This window comes from Cricetulus griseus, chromosome 6 (genome assembly GCF_003668045.3).
Source record: "Cricetulus griseus strain 17A/GY chromosome 6, alternate assembly CriGri-PICRH-1.0, whole genome shotgun sequence".
Taxonomy (NCBI): Eukaryota; Metazoa; Chordata; class Mammalia; order Rodentia; family Cricetidae; genus Cricetulus; species Cricetulus griseus.
The window spans coordinates 154,415,037-154,429,520 of record NC_048599.1 but is presented as its reverse complement, the minus strand read 5'-3'; the positions used below and the strand labels follow the sequence as shown (position 1 = coordinate 154,429,520).

General features: G+C 49.9%; 2 protein-coding genes across 4 annotated transcripts; one reads left to right on the top strand and one right to left on the bottom strand.

Moving 5' to 3' along the window:
• The first annotated feature begins 1,014 nt into the window (after positions 1 to 1,014).
• Ppp1r15a (protein phosphatase 1 regulatory subunit 15A) lies at positions 1,015 to 4,070 on the top strand. Of its 3 annotated transcripts, none has more exons than XM_027420622.2 (4): positions 1,015 to 1,236; positions 1,766 to 2,617; positions 2,738 to 3,289; positions 3,709 to 4,070. In XM_027420622.2, the coding sequence occupies exons 2-4, from the start codon at positions 1,775 to 1,777 to the stop codon at positions 3,964 to 3,966; spliced, it is 1,653 nt and encodes a 550-aa protein (XP_027276423.1). In that variant the 5' UTR covers positions 1,015 to 1,236; positions 1,766 to 1,774; the 3' UTR covers positions 3,967 to 4,070. The 3 variants fall into 3 exon arrangements, with proteins under 3 accessions (XP_027276423.1, XP_035302442.1, XP_027276422.1); XM_035446551.1 differs by having other exon boundaries at positions 1,766 to 2,623; positions 2,744 to 3,289; XM_027420621.2 differs by having other exon boundaries at positions 1,016 to 1,236; positions 1,766 to 3,289.
• A 389-nt stretch (positions 4,071 to 4,459) lies between these two features.
• Positions 4,460 to 14,070, bottom strand: Tulp2 (TUB like protein 2). Its single transcript, XM_027420623.2, has 13 exons — positions 14,036 to 14,070; positions 13,558 to 13,590; positions 13,101 to 13,152; positions 12,012 to 12,150; positions 10,801 to 10,938; positions 10,524 to 10,691; positions 9,317 to 9,498; positions 8,458 to 8,754; positions 7,190 to 7,302; positions 6,593 to 6,707; positions 6,394 to 6,492; positions 4,904 to 5,075; positions 4,460 to 4,687 (listed from the first exon to the last, which is right to left on the bottom strand). Exons 1-13 carry the CDS (start codon positions 14,068 to 14,070, stop codon positions 4,554 to 4,556), a joined length of 1,677 nt encoding a protein of 558 aa, XP_027276424.1. The 3' UTR covers positions 4,460 to 4,553.
• Positions 14,071 to 14,484: the final 414 nt, after the last annotated feature.

Sequence of the window (14,484 nt, the reverse complement as noted above, 5' to 3'; positions counted from 1 at the left end):
AGGGAAAATATTTTTTTTGAGACTATGTCTCACTATGTAGCTCTGGTTGTCCCAGAACTCACTATGTAGATCAGGAGAGGCTCCAAATCAGATCTGCCTGCTTCTCCCTCTGAGTGCAGAGATTAAAGGCATATGCCATCATGGCTCACGAGACAAAAAAATTTTGCCTGGCGGTAGTGGTGCACGCTTTTGATGCCAGCACTCGGGAGGCAGAGGCAGGCAGATCTCTGTCAGTTCGAGACCAGCCTGGTCTACAAGAGCTAGTTCCAGGACAGCCTCCAAAGCCACAGGGAAACCCTGTCTCAAAAAAACAAAAGCAAAAAGAAAGATAAAAATTTTTTTTCTCATGTAGACTTGGACAGTCTGGAGCTAGCTATGTAGTCCAGGCTGGCCTCGAACCCACAGTAATCCTTTCTCTGCCTCTTTAGTTCTGGGATTAAAGGCGCGCACCTCCGCTGCTGGCATTTTAAAGTTTTTTAATAATAAATAAAGCTGGGTGGTGGTGCACGCCCTTAATCCCGGCACTCTGGAGACAGCAACTGGAGGATCACTGATTTCGAGGTCAGTCCTTGTCTTTCAAAAAACAAATAAAAGAAATAGAAACAGAAATTAATTGGGCTGGTAAGATGTGTGCCAGCACTCAGGAGGCAGAGGCAGGCGGATCTCTGTGAGTTCGAGGCCAGCCTGGTCTCCAGGACAGGCTCCAAAGCTACACAGAGAAACCCTGTCTCGAAAAACAAAAAACAAGAAAAAAAAAAAAAAAAGATGTGTGCCTGGCTGAGGAAGTGCAGACGCTTGCTCAGAAGTGATTCGAGATTGACAGCTCGCAAGGTTTGGGCCGAGGACACGCCTGGAAAAGTCGCAATGACGTCACAAAGCCCGGAATTTCCGCGAGAAGTTCGGTGTTGTTTCCCTGTCCCACCTTTCCCGGAGCTTCCGAAGCCCCGCCTCTCCGGTGACGTCAGCAGGTCTCGCCAGGCTATAAAAGCAGTGTTGCGGCTTCCGGCGCAGATTGAGCCAGTCCTCAAGCTGTGGAAGATTGCATGCGACACCCCGCGCGCCCCCCGCATCCCTTCGTCGGGACGCTCCCTGCGGCCGTCTGTGAGACCTCACGTCCCCGAGCCCCACGCCTGAGGGCGACATGAACGCTCTGGCCTTGCGAGACCTCCGGACCCGAGACCGCTTCTGGCCACACGAACCGGCGCTCCTGCCCCCGGGGTGAAGCGCAGCCCGCCGGTGCGTGGGGAATGGGGGAGGCTGCGGAAAGTCCCCGGGTCGGAGAAAGATGCTTCCTTTGATCTGAGAGAAGGCAACCCAGGCCTAGATGGGCCCTTGGGTCTAAGGAAGGCAGAATTTAGACTGTCCACGTAAAGGGAAGGGGGCCTGGATGCTAGAACCGCAGGACCTGTATAGAGCTGGGTAAAGGGAAGGACTCCCGGAGGAGTGGCCTGGGGCCAAGAGGTGGGCAGAGGAGGTTTTAAGGGCGTGAACATATATGCCTGAGGGGAGAAGGGTCCTTAGAAGCCGGATCACAAGTCTGAAGAGGGCTAGGCAGGAGTCTTTGACAGGGCTGAAGAAAGGGGCTTGTAGGAACGAGGCCCCAAACTGTAGGGTGTAAGAGAGCAGCAGCAGGTGGTGGAGGTGGTGTGAGCAGGGCTATTAGGAATTTGAGGCATGTTAGTACTGTGACTATTTATATTTCCGTGACTCAGAGCTGTGGTATGATATTTCCAGAATGGCTTCTAAACAATTCCCCCTTTTATAGCCCAGACACATGGCCCCAAGCCCAAGACCCCAGCATATCCTGCTCTGGAGGGATGCCCACTCCTTCCACCTCCTGTCTCCACTGATGGGCTTCCTCAGTCGGGCTTGGAGCCGCCTGAGGGTCCCGGAAGCCCCAGAGCCCTGGCCGGCAGAAACAGTAACTGGAGCAGATCAGATAGAAGCTGATGCTCATCCGGCACCTCCCCTTGTTCCTGAGAACCACCCCCCTCAGGGGGAGGCTGAAGAAAGTGGAACTCCTGAAGAGGGTAAAGCAGCCCAGGGACCCTGCCTGGATGTGCAAGCCAACAGTTCCCCTCCTGAAACTTTGGGACTTTCAGATGATGATAAGCAAGGACAGGATGGCCCCAGAGAGCAGGGAAGGGCACACACAGCTGGCCTGCCTATACTGCTGTCTCCTGGTCTGCAAAGTGCTGATAAGAGCCTTGGAGAGGTGGTGGCTGGAGAAGAGGGAGTGACTGAGCTGGCTTACCCCACATCACACTGGGAGGGTTGTCCATCTGAGGAGGAAGAGGATGGAGAAACTGTGAAAAAGGCTTTCCGAGCCTCTGCTGACTCTCCAGGGCACAAGTCCAGCACTTCTGTGTATTGCCCAGGGGAGGCAGAACATCAAGCCACGGAGGAAAAACAAACAGAAAATAAAGCTGACCCCCCCAGCTCTCCTTCAGGCTCCCACTCCAGAGCCTGGGAGTACTGCTCTAAGCAGGAGGGAGAAGCCGACCCAGAGCCACACAGGGCAGGGAAGTATCAACTGTGTCAGAATGCAGAAGCTGAAGAGGAGGAAGAAGCCAAGGTTTCATCTTTGTCTGTGTCTAGTGGGAATGCCTTCCTGAAGGCCTGGGTGTATCGACCTGGAGAGGACACCGAGGACGACGATGATAGTGACTGGGGATCAGCTGAGGAAGAGGGTAAGGCCTTGTCTTCCCCTACCTCTCCTGAACATGACTTCCTGAAGGCCTGGGTATATCGACCTGGAGAGGACACCGAGGATGACGATGATAGTGACTGGGGATCAGCTGAGGAAGAGGGTAAGGCCTTGTCTTCCCCTACCTCTCCTGAACATGACTTCCTGAAGGCCTGGGTATATCGACCTGGAGAGGACACAGAGGATGACCAAGACAGTGACTGGGGATCAGCTGAGAAAGACGGTCTAGCTCAGACCTTTGCCACCCCCCATACAAGTGCCTTTCTCAAGACCTGGGTCTGTTGCCCTGGAGAGGACACAGAAGATGACGACTGTGAGGTTGTGGTCCCAGAAGATTCAGAAGCAGCTGACCCAGACAAGAGTCCCAGCCATGAGGCTCAGGGTTGTCTGCCTGGAGAGCAGACAGAGGGACTTGTGGAAGCAGAGCACTCTCTCTTCCAGGTGGCCTTCTATTTACCTGGAGAGAAGCCAGCACCACCTTGGACTGCCCCTAAACTGCCCCTTCGGCTGCAAAGGAGGCTTACGTTGTTGAGAACCCCCACCCAGGATCAGGACCCTGAGACTCCTTTACGGGCCAGAAAGGTGAGTGGGTGCTAGGAGCCTAATGGAGTCTTTCCTGTGGTAGCTTAGGGATGTACAGTCCTAGTACTGGATTTGCAATTGGATTTCACACTGCTTTTTTCTTTCTTTTTTTTTTTTTTAATATATAATTTGTACAAAAGGTCCAGATTCTGAGTCAGGAGGCAGGGCCTGGGACCTGAAAATCCCTTATGGTGGAGACCTCAGGGACCCATGTGTTGCAACTTCTTACATGGGAAGGCTGTGTTCACCCTGTTGCAATCGCCTGTAAGAGGCAGGAAGAGTGATAATTGTGGCTCATGGCAGCACAGACATGTCAGTGAGTCAGAGGGACAGTCAGGATGGCAGGCAGGTGACTATTCCAAATAACAAGTGTTTTCTTGTGACTAATTTTTACTTCTTGCCTCTGCCCATCTGTCCAGGTGCATTTCTCTGAGAATGTCACAGTCCATTTCCTTGCTGTCTGGGCAGGACCAGCCCAGGCTGCCCGACGTGGTCCCTGGGAGCAGCTTGCACGAGATAGGAGCCGTTTTGCTCGAAGAATTGCCCAGGCGGAGGAGAAGCTGGGTCCTTACCTCACCCCTGCCTTCCGAGCCAGAGCATGGGCACGCCTTGGAAACCCATCGCTTCCTCTAGCTCTTGAGCCCATCTGTGACCACACCTTCTTCCCTTCCCAGTGAAGCCCCTCCTTCCAGCCTGGACTGCGGTGGGAGGCGTGGCTAAACCCAAGACGTTTCCTGTTATTTATTTTAATAAGAAATAAAGCCTTTTGATTTATACAATTCTTATGTGTGTACTCATAGTATCCTGCTGGTGTATCTTCAAGGGAGGCTAGAAATGAGTTCTGAGACCAGCCTGATCTACATAGTGACTATCTCAGACAGGTGTAAAGTGACAACTAATCCCAGCACTTTGAAGCTGAGGCAGGATTGGCTTGAGCTAAGGCAGACATAACCTATGGAGAGTGGTAGATACAAGCAAGGTATAACGACGTGTATGAAAATGTAATGAAGCCCATTATTTTGTACACTAACTAAAAAAATTTCAAGGTTTATTAAAAGACAGGCCAGGCACAGAGGTGCATGCTTGTCATCCCAGTACTCCGGAGGCGGAAGCAGGAGGATGGGGTGTTCAAGGCCAGCCTCAGCTACCTTGTTGGAGGCCAGACTGAGTATCAAAAAACTAAAAAAAAAAAGGGGGGGGGCATAGTGTGAAGCTTTCTCCAAATGCACAGGACAGAGCTGGTGAGGGATGGTATTTTATTCAGTTACTCACACGCCAGTTTCCCATCGAAACTGGATAAGCAGATGGCGAAGGCTTGGAGCGGGCAAAGAGGATATCGGAAATCCATAGTGAATATGTTTGGGGCCACGCGGCCGAACTGGAGAACCAGGTGGTCCGCTGATGAGCAAAACAGGAAATAGGACTTAAACTCCTGCCTCCCACCCGCGCCACCTTTACCAAGCTGGGAAATGCTAGGAGCCTTATGGACTACATCTCCCAATAGGCCTTGCGACAGCGAGGCTCTCGCCCCGCTTAGGAAACCGCCCAAGGGGTGGTTCTTGAGTGGCCGCTTTCTTCCCGCAAGCCCAGGTCTTCCGGTTGCTAGGAGCTCACGTTCATCCGGGTGAACAATCTGGAAGTTCTTGACCGAAGCCCGAGTGACGCGACCGTGAAAATTGAGCACGTAGGCGCCACTCTCGTCGCTCCAAGATGGGGCCTTGTTCTGCAGTAAGAGCAGCCCGTGTCTAGCACCCTTTTGTAGGCGACTCAATATCGAATCCTGATCCTTGAAGATACAATAGGGGCATCGTTTGTTAGCCCACCCGCAACCTGCTTTTTAGTTCAGATGCACAGGTTTTATTTATTATTTATGTATTTGTTTATTTGAGAGAGTGTCTCTAGAGCCCCATGTTTCTTTTTGTGTGTGTATTTTTAGAGACAGGGTTTCTCTGTAGCCCTGGCTGTACTGCAACTAGCTCTGTAGAGCAGACTGGGACTGTAATTTTTTTTTTTTCTTTTTCTTTTTTATTTTTGAGACAGGGTTTCTCTTTGTAACAGTCTGGCTATCCTGGAACTCACTTTTTTGACCAGGCTGGCCTCGAACTCACAGAGATCCTCCTGCCTCTGCCTCCCGAGTGTTGGGATTAAAGGCATGCGCCACCAATGCCAGGAGAGTTTTGGAATTTCTTATCTCCCTTCCTGTGATGAATTCCATATTTCCAGAGGTAAATTTTAAATATGCATTTATGCAAAAATTATTTATAATGTGCAGATTTATAACCACACACAAGTCATTATGTATAATCTATTGTACATTTGTTGTTAGTCACGGTTTAAAGTACCCAAGCTTAAACTGGGTGGTGGTGGCGCACGCCTTTAATCCCAGCACTCGGGAGGCAGAGGCAGGCGGATCTCTATGAGTTCCAGGCCAACCTGGTCTCCAGAGCCAGTTGCAGGATAGCTAGGAAAGTCTCAAAAAAGGAAAATTAACAAATTAACTTCGGTTAAATATATGTGTGTCTGCATATGTGTACTGTGTGCATGTGAGTGCAGGTGTCTTCACAGTCCAGAAGAGGACATCAGGTCCCCTGTAAGCCACAAGGGTACTGGGAACCAACTCCAGAAATTGTTTTTTCTTTTGAGACAGGGTTTCTCTGTGTAGACCCAGCTGTCTTGGAACTGTCTCTGTAGACCAGGCTGGCTTCAAACTCAGAGATGTGCCTGCCTCTACCTCCCTCCTGTTGGGATTAAGGCATGAGCCACCAATGCCAAGCCAAAAACTTTTTTTTTTTTTTAAAATACATGGTCTCACCATGTAGCCCTGGCTGTCCTGGAACTTGAGATGAGGCTGCCTCCAACTCACAAGGTCTGCTTTTCCTGTCCCTCTAGGTGAGCAATGCATGCTCTGGTAATCACTGAGCCATCTCTTCAGCCTTAGGCCCTGAAGTTTTGAGTCTCTGGTTTTACTTTTTAAGACAAGACTCTGGCAAAGTTATTCAAGTTTCACATGTGACCTGCAAACCATTGCCCCACCTCAGGATCTGTGATGGCTCACCCTGACCATTCTGCTCTCTGCACTGTGACTCCCAACCTTAAAGACTCACATTTTGTGGCTGCACCCTCATCCTCTGCTTCCGGCTGTCCATTCCTGGAAGGATCACAGTCATTTTCCGAGGTCCCCGGAACCCCAAGACATTGGTTTCCTGGGAAAATTAATTAGATTATATTCCAGCTGGCCTGGCTCCTTATGCTTTCTTACCTATTGGCACCCCCATTCATTTCTGCCCCTGCCAGGATACTTACATAACATACAACTCCCAGCTCCTCTCTGATCCGGGCACTGTCTGGGATCCAGTAGTTCCGCTCAGGGTTCACCCCATTATCAAAGATGGTGAATTTCGTGCCCAAGACGTTAGATCTGCCCCAGGAGGGCAGTGAACAAGGTAAAATGGCCATAATGGTGATTTTTACTCTGTTAAGTGCTTTCTCAAACCCATCCTCTAAGGAAAAAAAATCACAGTCCCAGCCCTCTGTTTCTTTGGTATCATTCTAGCATCCTACATTGACTCTTTGGGAATCCTCTTCCCTCTAGCAAGTAAGAACTCCCACACTCTAGACCTCTTTCCCCACAGGCACTGAGGGTTCCCAGCCCTCTGCCTAGCAAAAAGCTAAGCATCCTAAATGCCAGCCTGTGTTCATGGCATCCAAAGCTTTCGTTGTTTTGGATGTTTTGTTTTGTACTTCCACGGCTGGGAAGTACAACCTGCAGAACTACAAAAGCCATCAGGCTTTAGTGCAGGTCTTGTGCTGTGCATGGCAGCATATTGGGAAATGTAGTTCATGTGCCTATCTTTCTCCGGGCTTCCGAGGAGCACCACATAACAAGAAGGCTTAGCCTACCTAACTTTGCCTACAAAGTTGTTCCCATTTCGAGACATGTCTTTGGGGTCCAGGGAGATGAGATAATTTGAGGTTTTGCTTCTTTTCCTTTTCCGCCCAGCCAGAAGGAAATGCTGCAGACCAGAGAAGAGACGTCAGGATTGATTTCTGATACCTGTCTAGAGCCAGGGTCCTGACACAGCTCTGAATATGGGAAAGGCTGTTTCTGGAAAAGATAGAGGCCACACACTGGGAGAAGACTGGGCATATGGAGAGGAGTGTGGCTTAGCTATAGAATGGAAATGCTTTTTTTTGTTGTTGTTTTTTTTTTTGTTTTTTTTTTGTTTTTCGAGACAGGGTTTCTCTGTGGCTTTGGAGGCTGTCCTGGAGCTATCTCTTGTAGACCAGGCTGGTCTCGAACTCAGAGATCCGCCTGCCTCTGCCTCCCGAGTGCTGGGATTAAAGCATGTGCAACCACTGCCTGGCTTTAGAATGGAAATGCTTTGAAGGGCCTACCTAGTTTATACTAGGATTGGGTGGGGTTTGACCACCAAGAAGACTAAGTTGGGAGGCCAAAGAAGGGACCCGCTTATCTCCAGGCAGAGGGAGGTGTGGTAGGTATGAACTCATTCTGGAATGGATAAGGCTTGGTTATAGGGTAGGGAGGACCTAAGCTACTAGCTTCTGAAACTTTGAAGAACTGAGGTAGACGGGGCTGAGAGCTTATAAGTCCTAACACTGTGACACAGGCCTGAGTTCAGAAAAAAAATTTTTTTTTTTTGTTTTTTTGAGACAGGGTTTCCTTGTGTAGCCCCAGGGTGTCCTGGAACTCACTCTGTAGACCAGGCTGGCCTCACAGAGATCTGCCTGCCTCTGCCTCCCAAGTGCTAGGATTAAAGGCACACACCACCACCACTCTGCCAGAAAAAAAAAAAAATTGTTGGAAGGGTGTCACCTTGTTTCCCTGGCTGTCCTGGAACTCATTTAGGAAAGGGCTGCCTTCCTCTGCTTACCAAGTGTGGGGAATAAAAGGCATCTACCACCACCACCTGGCCTTGAACTCCTTTACCTCCAAGGCTGACCTTGCTGACTGCTCTCCTGGTCCTGCCTGCCACCATTTCCCAACTATTATTAGGATTATAGTTTTATGCCACTACATCTGGCTTCAGAAATCTTTAACCATGTTCAAAAAGGGGAGTGACATGCTTCTCAGAGTTGGGGCTTGTTTCCCTTCCCATCTGCCCCTCCCCAGCGTGAAGCCTCCCGGCCACCGAGGGACCGGAGCGTACTGCCACACCGTCCTCCGCCTCCAGGTAGAGGTAGTAGGAGGGGAACATGCCCTTGTCCACGCCATGCTTGTTTCGCACGATGCGGCACTGCACCATGTGGTCTCGGGGTGCAGGTAACAGCACATAAGCTTCCATGTCCTCCCCGAGCCGAGGGCCTGGAGTTCGGGGCAGGGGACAGGTCATGTTCCAAGTATTGTGGTTGCTTGTGTCACCGTTGCCTTGCAAGTCCTCGGCCACCACTGGGTCATTGTTTGTCCCTGTAGACTCTGAGGCCTCTTTCTTCTCCAGGTCTTCATCCTAGCTCAAGTGCAAATCAAAAGTTGAGGGGTCGTCAGGCTTGGCTGTGCAGACTGATTGGCTATTCTAGCTAAGGAATGACCCTGGAAGACCCATGATTTCTTGTTAGTCAAGCATGTCAGCTAATCCACCCAACCAAGTTTGCACATCTGTTGATTGGTCAAACTTGCAAGTTCGTCAAGTTTGGTGTGAGATCATTACTCCAGAACATATAAACCCAGAGTACCTGCCAAAACATGCCAGTCAAGTTGTTGGGGCATTACTGGGTAGTAGCACCCCTGTGTAGAAGCCCCCAATGAGGGGCTCAGGTGTGGCTCAGTGGTAAGAGCACTTGTCTAGCAAGCAGGCTGTTATGTTGACTATAAAATGACCCTCCTAAATCATGCTTTGTAGTCTCTGTAAGTTGGCACCTGTCCATGGATTTTTTTTTTTTTTTTTTTTTTTTTTTTTAGGGAAGAGAGTCTCCTTATGTAGCCCAGATTGGCCTTGAACTCTCAGTCCCTGTCAGCATCCTGACAGCAGGAAATGCAAGCATGTACCACCATGCACAGTACCATCCTACCCCGATGCCAGAAGCTGGTGGTCTTGTTTCTATATTATTTTTCACTGTGCTTTCTTCCATCTTGCAGGATGCCAAGTCTCCATAAACCCTGTCCGAGTTCACTGCAGGGGCTGGGGCCGGACTGGGCGCCTTTTGTTCAATTGCAGCATCCTTAGACTCAACCTCTTCCTCTTCATTGATCCCTAAAGAGAAGAAGAAGTTACAGGTCAGGACATCTGGGTCCCAGTTAGGGGACGGTCATCTTTGTCAGCTAGCTAACTCGTCAGCTGCCTTTTCTGTCTCTCTCCTGGCCACTCTATGTACTTCATATGCACATGGAATCTGCAAGGTCTAAACCGACCTCCTGATTTCCCTGAGGTTCTGGCTAGCCTGAAACTAGATTTGTAGACTGGGTTTGTTTTGAACACAGAGATCCACCTGCCTTTTGCCTCCAATGTTGGAATTAAAGGCATATGTCACAATTCCTGGCTAAAAGTAATTAAATAAGCTTAAGAAACAAATAAACTGAGGGGCTAGAGAGCTAGATTAACCGCCAAGGAAGGGTACATTCTGCTCTTGTAGAGAACCTGAGTTCAGTTCCCAGCTCTCAAGTTTGATGGCTCACAATTGAATAAGACTCCAGCTCCAGTGGGTCTAACTTCCTCTTCCTGCCTCTGTGGGAACTGCACTCACATTCACAAACACACACAGATGCGCATACACAACTAAAAAGAATTAAAATAATCTGAGCCAGGCGTGGTGGCACACGCTTTTAATCCCATCACATGGGAGGCAGAGGCAGATGGATCTCTGAGTTCAAGGCTAGCCTGGTCTACAGAGTGAGTTCCAGAACAGCCAGAGCTACACAGTGAAACCCTGTCTTGAAAAACCAAAATGATGATAATAATTAATAAATAATAAATAATCTGGGTGTGGTGTAATACACCTTTAATCCTAGCAAACAAGGAGGCAGAGGCCGGTGGATCAAGACCAGCCAGGGATACATAGAGATCGACCCCATCCCTCCCAACATTAGTTAAGATAAATACATTTGATGTGGTGATGGTTTTACACCTGAATACACTATAACAGGGACTAAACACCTTGACAGATGAAATGGGAGACCCATAAGTTATGATATCTCATATAAAGCTGTTAACCAAAGCAAGGATGACAATCTGTCATGTGAACCAGAGGCCAGATTTCACTCCCCTGTCCCTGAAATTACCGGGTCCTGGGGAGGCTAACCAGCCCCGGCGACGGTTTGCCAAATGTGTCTTGGGAGGTCGGGGGATGACCGGGATGTCCTCCATGGTCACCTCCTCCACATCTGAATCTGAGCTGTCTGGGAGCCAGCATAGATGGCGGACAGCAGGGCCATTGCCCCGAGTGTATACTAGAGAAAAAAAAGTTTCAGATTTAGAGCCCTTTGGTGCAAGAGCAGGTGGCTCTGGACCTGACCCCAATGTCAGGAGAAGGGTGGAACACTGAACTTGTAAGGTTACCTGTTCCTCTGGGTGACAGTAGGGGGGCCCGCTCGCCACTGCCATCTCCAACATAGCTCATGGTGACCAGGGCACTGTGGGCCCCAGAGGGCAGGTGCGCCTGTGGTACAGCCTCCTGAAGGAAAGGGCTCCCACCGCCTGGGAGGAAGTGCAGAGGGGCCTATTTAGAAAAGCTCTACCTAATAAGGTGGGAGGGCTGCTTCAATCTTGCACTGCAAGATTGTTCCAGGACAGCCTGTGCTACAGCATGAGACACATGGCCCCCCAAAACTCCAAACAAGAACTCAGTAGTAAGACGCTCGACTAGGTGCAAGTCACCCTAGGTTTTGATGCTTATTATCCCCCCTCCCTCCCGCCCACACACACACACACACAAAGTGAGCTGGGTGTTGGTGGCACACGCCTTTAATCCCAGCACTCAGGAGGCAGAGGCAGATGGATCTCTGAGGCAGATGGATCTTTGAGTTTGAGGCCAGTCTGGTCTACAGAGTGAGTGCCAAGATAGGCTCCAAAGCTGCACAGAGAAACCCTGTCTCAAAAACCAAAAAAAAAAAAAAAAAAAAAAAGACAGCTGCATTACTGTCTTTGGGCTGTCCAGGACCTCTCAGACTCTACCAGGTTCTGGCAAACCCAGTCACCCTATTCTTTTTGGTCTGGCCCTCCAGTTGCTCTAAACTGCCTGGGAACTGTCACAGGACCAGGTAATCTCAAAGGCCCAGCTTTATTGGAATGGCTCCTAAGAAAACCACAGCCTAGGCTGGAAAGATGGCTCAGGGGTTTAGAGCACTGCTTGCTCTTTCAGAGGTCCTGAGTTCAATTCCCAGCAACCACATGGTGGCTCACAACCATCTGTAATGTAGTCTGGTGCCCTCTTCTGGACCGCAGGGATACATGCAGACAGAACCCTGTATTCGTAATAAAGAAAGAAAAAGAAAACTGCAGCCCAATGAATCCTCTGCCTAGAGATCCCCTAGGTCCCACCTCCCGGTTCTCTCATAAAGCCCCACACTCAAGTCCCACCCCTATCCCCTACCATAAACTCCCTGCTCTGATGCAATTAGGCTCCAGTCCCATTAGGACATTTTGGGACTTCTATAGGTCAGTCCCTCAAGCAGCCAGCACCATCCACCAAGTTCCTTCCTGCCCTGGGCTCCACCCTCCAATGTTTACTAGGTTGCCCCTCACCCCAGCACCCATAAAACCCATCAGACCGAGTCCCCAGCTGCTGTCACTCTGGAAGCGATCGTCCCCACGCCTTGGTCGCCGGTGCCTCAGGGAAGCGTCAGGATTGGCCTGAACCATGAGGGGCTCCTGGCGCTTCCTGCGCTGCTTCTTCTCAAATAGCTGTCGCTGCACAAGCAAGAAGGAGTGTGGTGGGGACAGAAACCAGACAGGTAAATGGGTGAGGCTGGCTGGGAGAGTCAGATGCCCTTCCTCTGTTGGGGTCCCAGACTCCCTGCAGATTGCATCTACCTCCACCTTCTCCTCCAAGAACTAGGAGTCCAGCCCTCTTAGAACTTCTGTTCATTAAAAATTTCCTCAGCCTGGGCTGCCATCTAGGCAGAGGCATGAGGATTGCAATTTCCAAGCCTTCCTAGACAATTTGGTGAGACCGTTTCAAAATACAGAGGCTAACATCTGTAGTAAGTCCAGAAACAGAAGTAAGAGGATGGGAGCAAATTCCAGGTCATCACAGGCTACAGAGTGACTAATTAGGACCTGAGAGATGGCTCAGTGAATTAAGGTGCTTGCCATTCCATCAACCTTCACAACCTGAGTTCCATCCCTAGGATCTACATTGTCAAAAGAGAAAACCCGCTCCTGCAAATTGTCTTCACATACATGTCATGGCGTGAGTGTCCTCTACCGCAGACTAAATGTAATTAAAAAAACAAAAACGAACAAACAGGCCAGGTGTTGGTGATGCACGCCTTTAATCCCAGCACTTGGGAGGCAGAGGCAGACGGATCTCTGTGAGTTCTTGACCACCCTGGTCTACAAGAGCGAGTTCCAGGACAGGCTCCAAAGCCACAGAGAAACCCTGTCTCGAAAAACAAAAACAAAAACAAAAACAAAAACAAACAACAACAAAAACAGAGCACGGTGGCTCACAACTGTAATTCCAGCACTCCAGCCTGGGCTAGGCAGCAAAGTCCTGTTTCAAAATGAAGCCGAATTCCTACTTTGACTTTTCCTAACTCCAGACCCTGAAGTTCAGAGAAAATGAACATAGCATTGGGGGTCTCTGAACAACCTTCTGGGAAGGTAGGGAGATGAAGGAGTGAGATTCCGGGCCATACCTGTTGTTCCAGCTTCTGCAGCCTCACACCTGAGAATTCATCCTCCAAGGTCCTGAGAGAAACACAGGCTGGTGACCAAAGCCAGCAAGACAGCCCCTCCCCTTTGACCAACTTGGGTACTGAACGCCGGTGATGTCATAGTAGTTGCCAGACCTGAGATTTCTAGGTCAGTTATGACGCCCTTTCTCCCAGCCCCTCCCCCTTAAGGACCCACGCAGAGACCCCCAGGCTGGCTATCTAGGGAGACTCAGGCCCCTCCCTTCCTCTTGGAGACCTAAGCATCTTCACTAGTACCCCTTTCAAAGGAAGTGGGAGTCCAGGTCCCCACCACCTTCCTACAGAGTTGATGGTGGTGAGCCTGAAGACAAAGTTTGGCCCAAAGTTGTGCGCAGCCCTATGGTGCGCATCTACGCCGTCCCTCTCCCAACCCCGCTGCCCATTAGGTTTCCCCACTCACTCTTTCTTCCACGGTTCATTTTCCTGAGACGTTCTAGAGGATTAGGAAGGCACAATCAAGACCTAGATCCCACGTCTTAACAGAGACCACCCTCCAGTCCCCGATGTCTGCCTTCAGTTTTCTCTTGAACCCCAACAACCCAAATCCCAATTCCCGCCTGAAACTTAGTAGCCTATGAACCCTAACAACCCAAATCCCAATTCCCTCCTGAAACCTAGCCTGTGTCGAGCTTTAAGCACTACCGGGAGCACAGAAATCCAGTTCTCTACCAAGTACTAAGGCCTGTCCTGCTTCTAAGAATTGGGACTCCGGGCTCAAGAGTCACAAATCCCAAACCTTCAGTATCCACCCGTTTGGAATCCCAGAGGTGCCCAACCATCCCTAGCACCAGCTTGGGTCTCACGGCTTTGCCGCGATGCTGGAACTCTAAACACAGCCAGACACTTTCTCGGAAAACGGGATTCCCAAAGGGACTTGCCCTCTTCTTGGCCCTCTTGGCCCCTCACGGTCCATGTCCAACAGAGTAATGCCTCCAGGCCACTGAAGCAGACAGATCCCTTGTTCTGGGGTTCTGAATTGGAACCACAAGCCAACGTTCCTTAAAGGGACCAAGGGTATCTATCTACCTAGCAATATAGTTCTACCTACAGAGCATTTAAAAAATTAAAAACAAAAAAAAAATCTGTAAGGTTAAGGTTTAAGGTTTATGCCTTTAATCCCAGCCCTTGGGAGGAAGAGACAGGCGGATCTCTGTGAGTTTGAGGCCAGCCTGGTCTAAAAGAGCAAGTTCCAGGACAGCCTCCAAAGCCACAGAGAAACCCTGTCTTGAAAAACAAAACAAAACAAAAACAAAAACAGGAGTGCCGGGAAACCAAAGCATTCCTCTTCTACAAGCATTCCTATCTTGGATACATTTTAAAAAAGAAA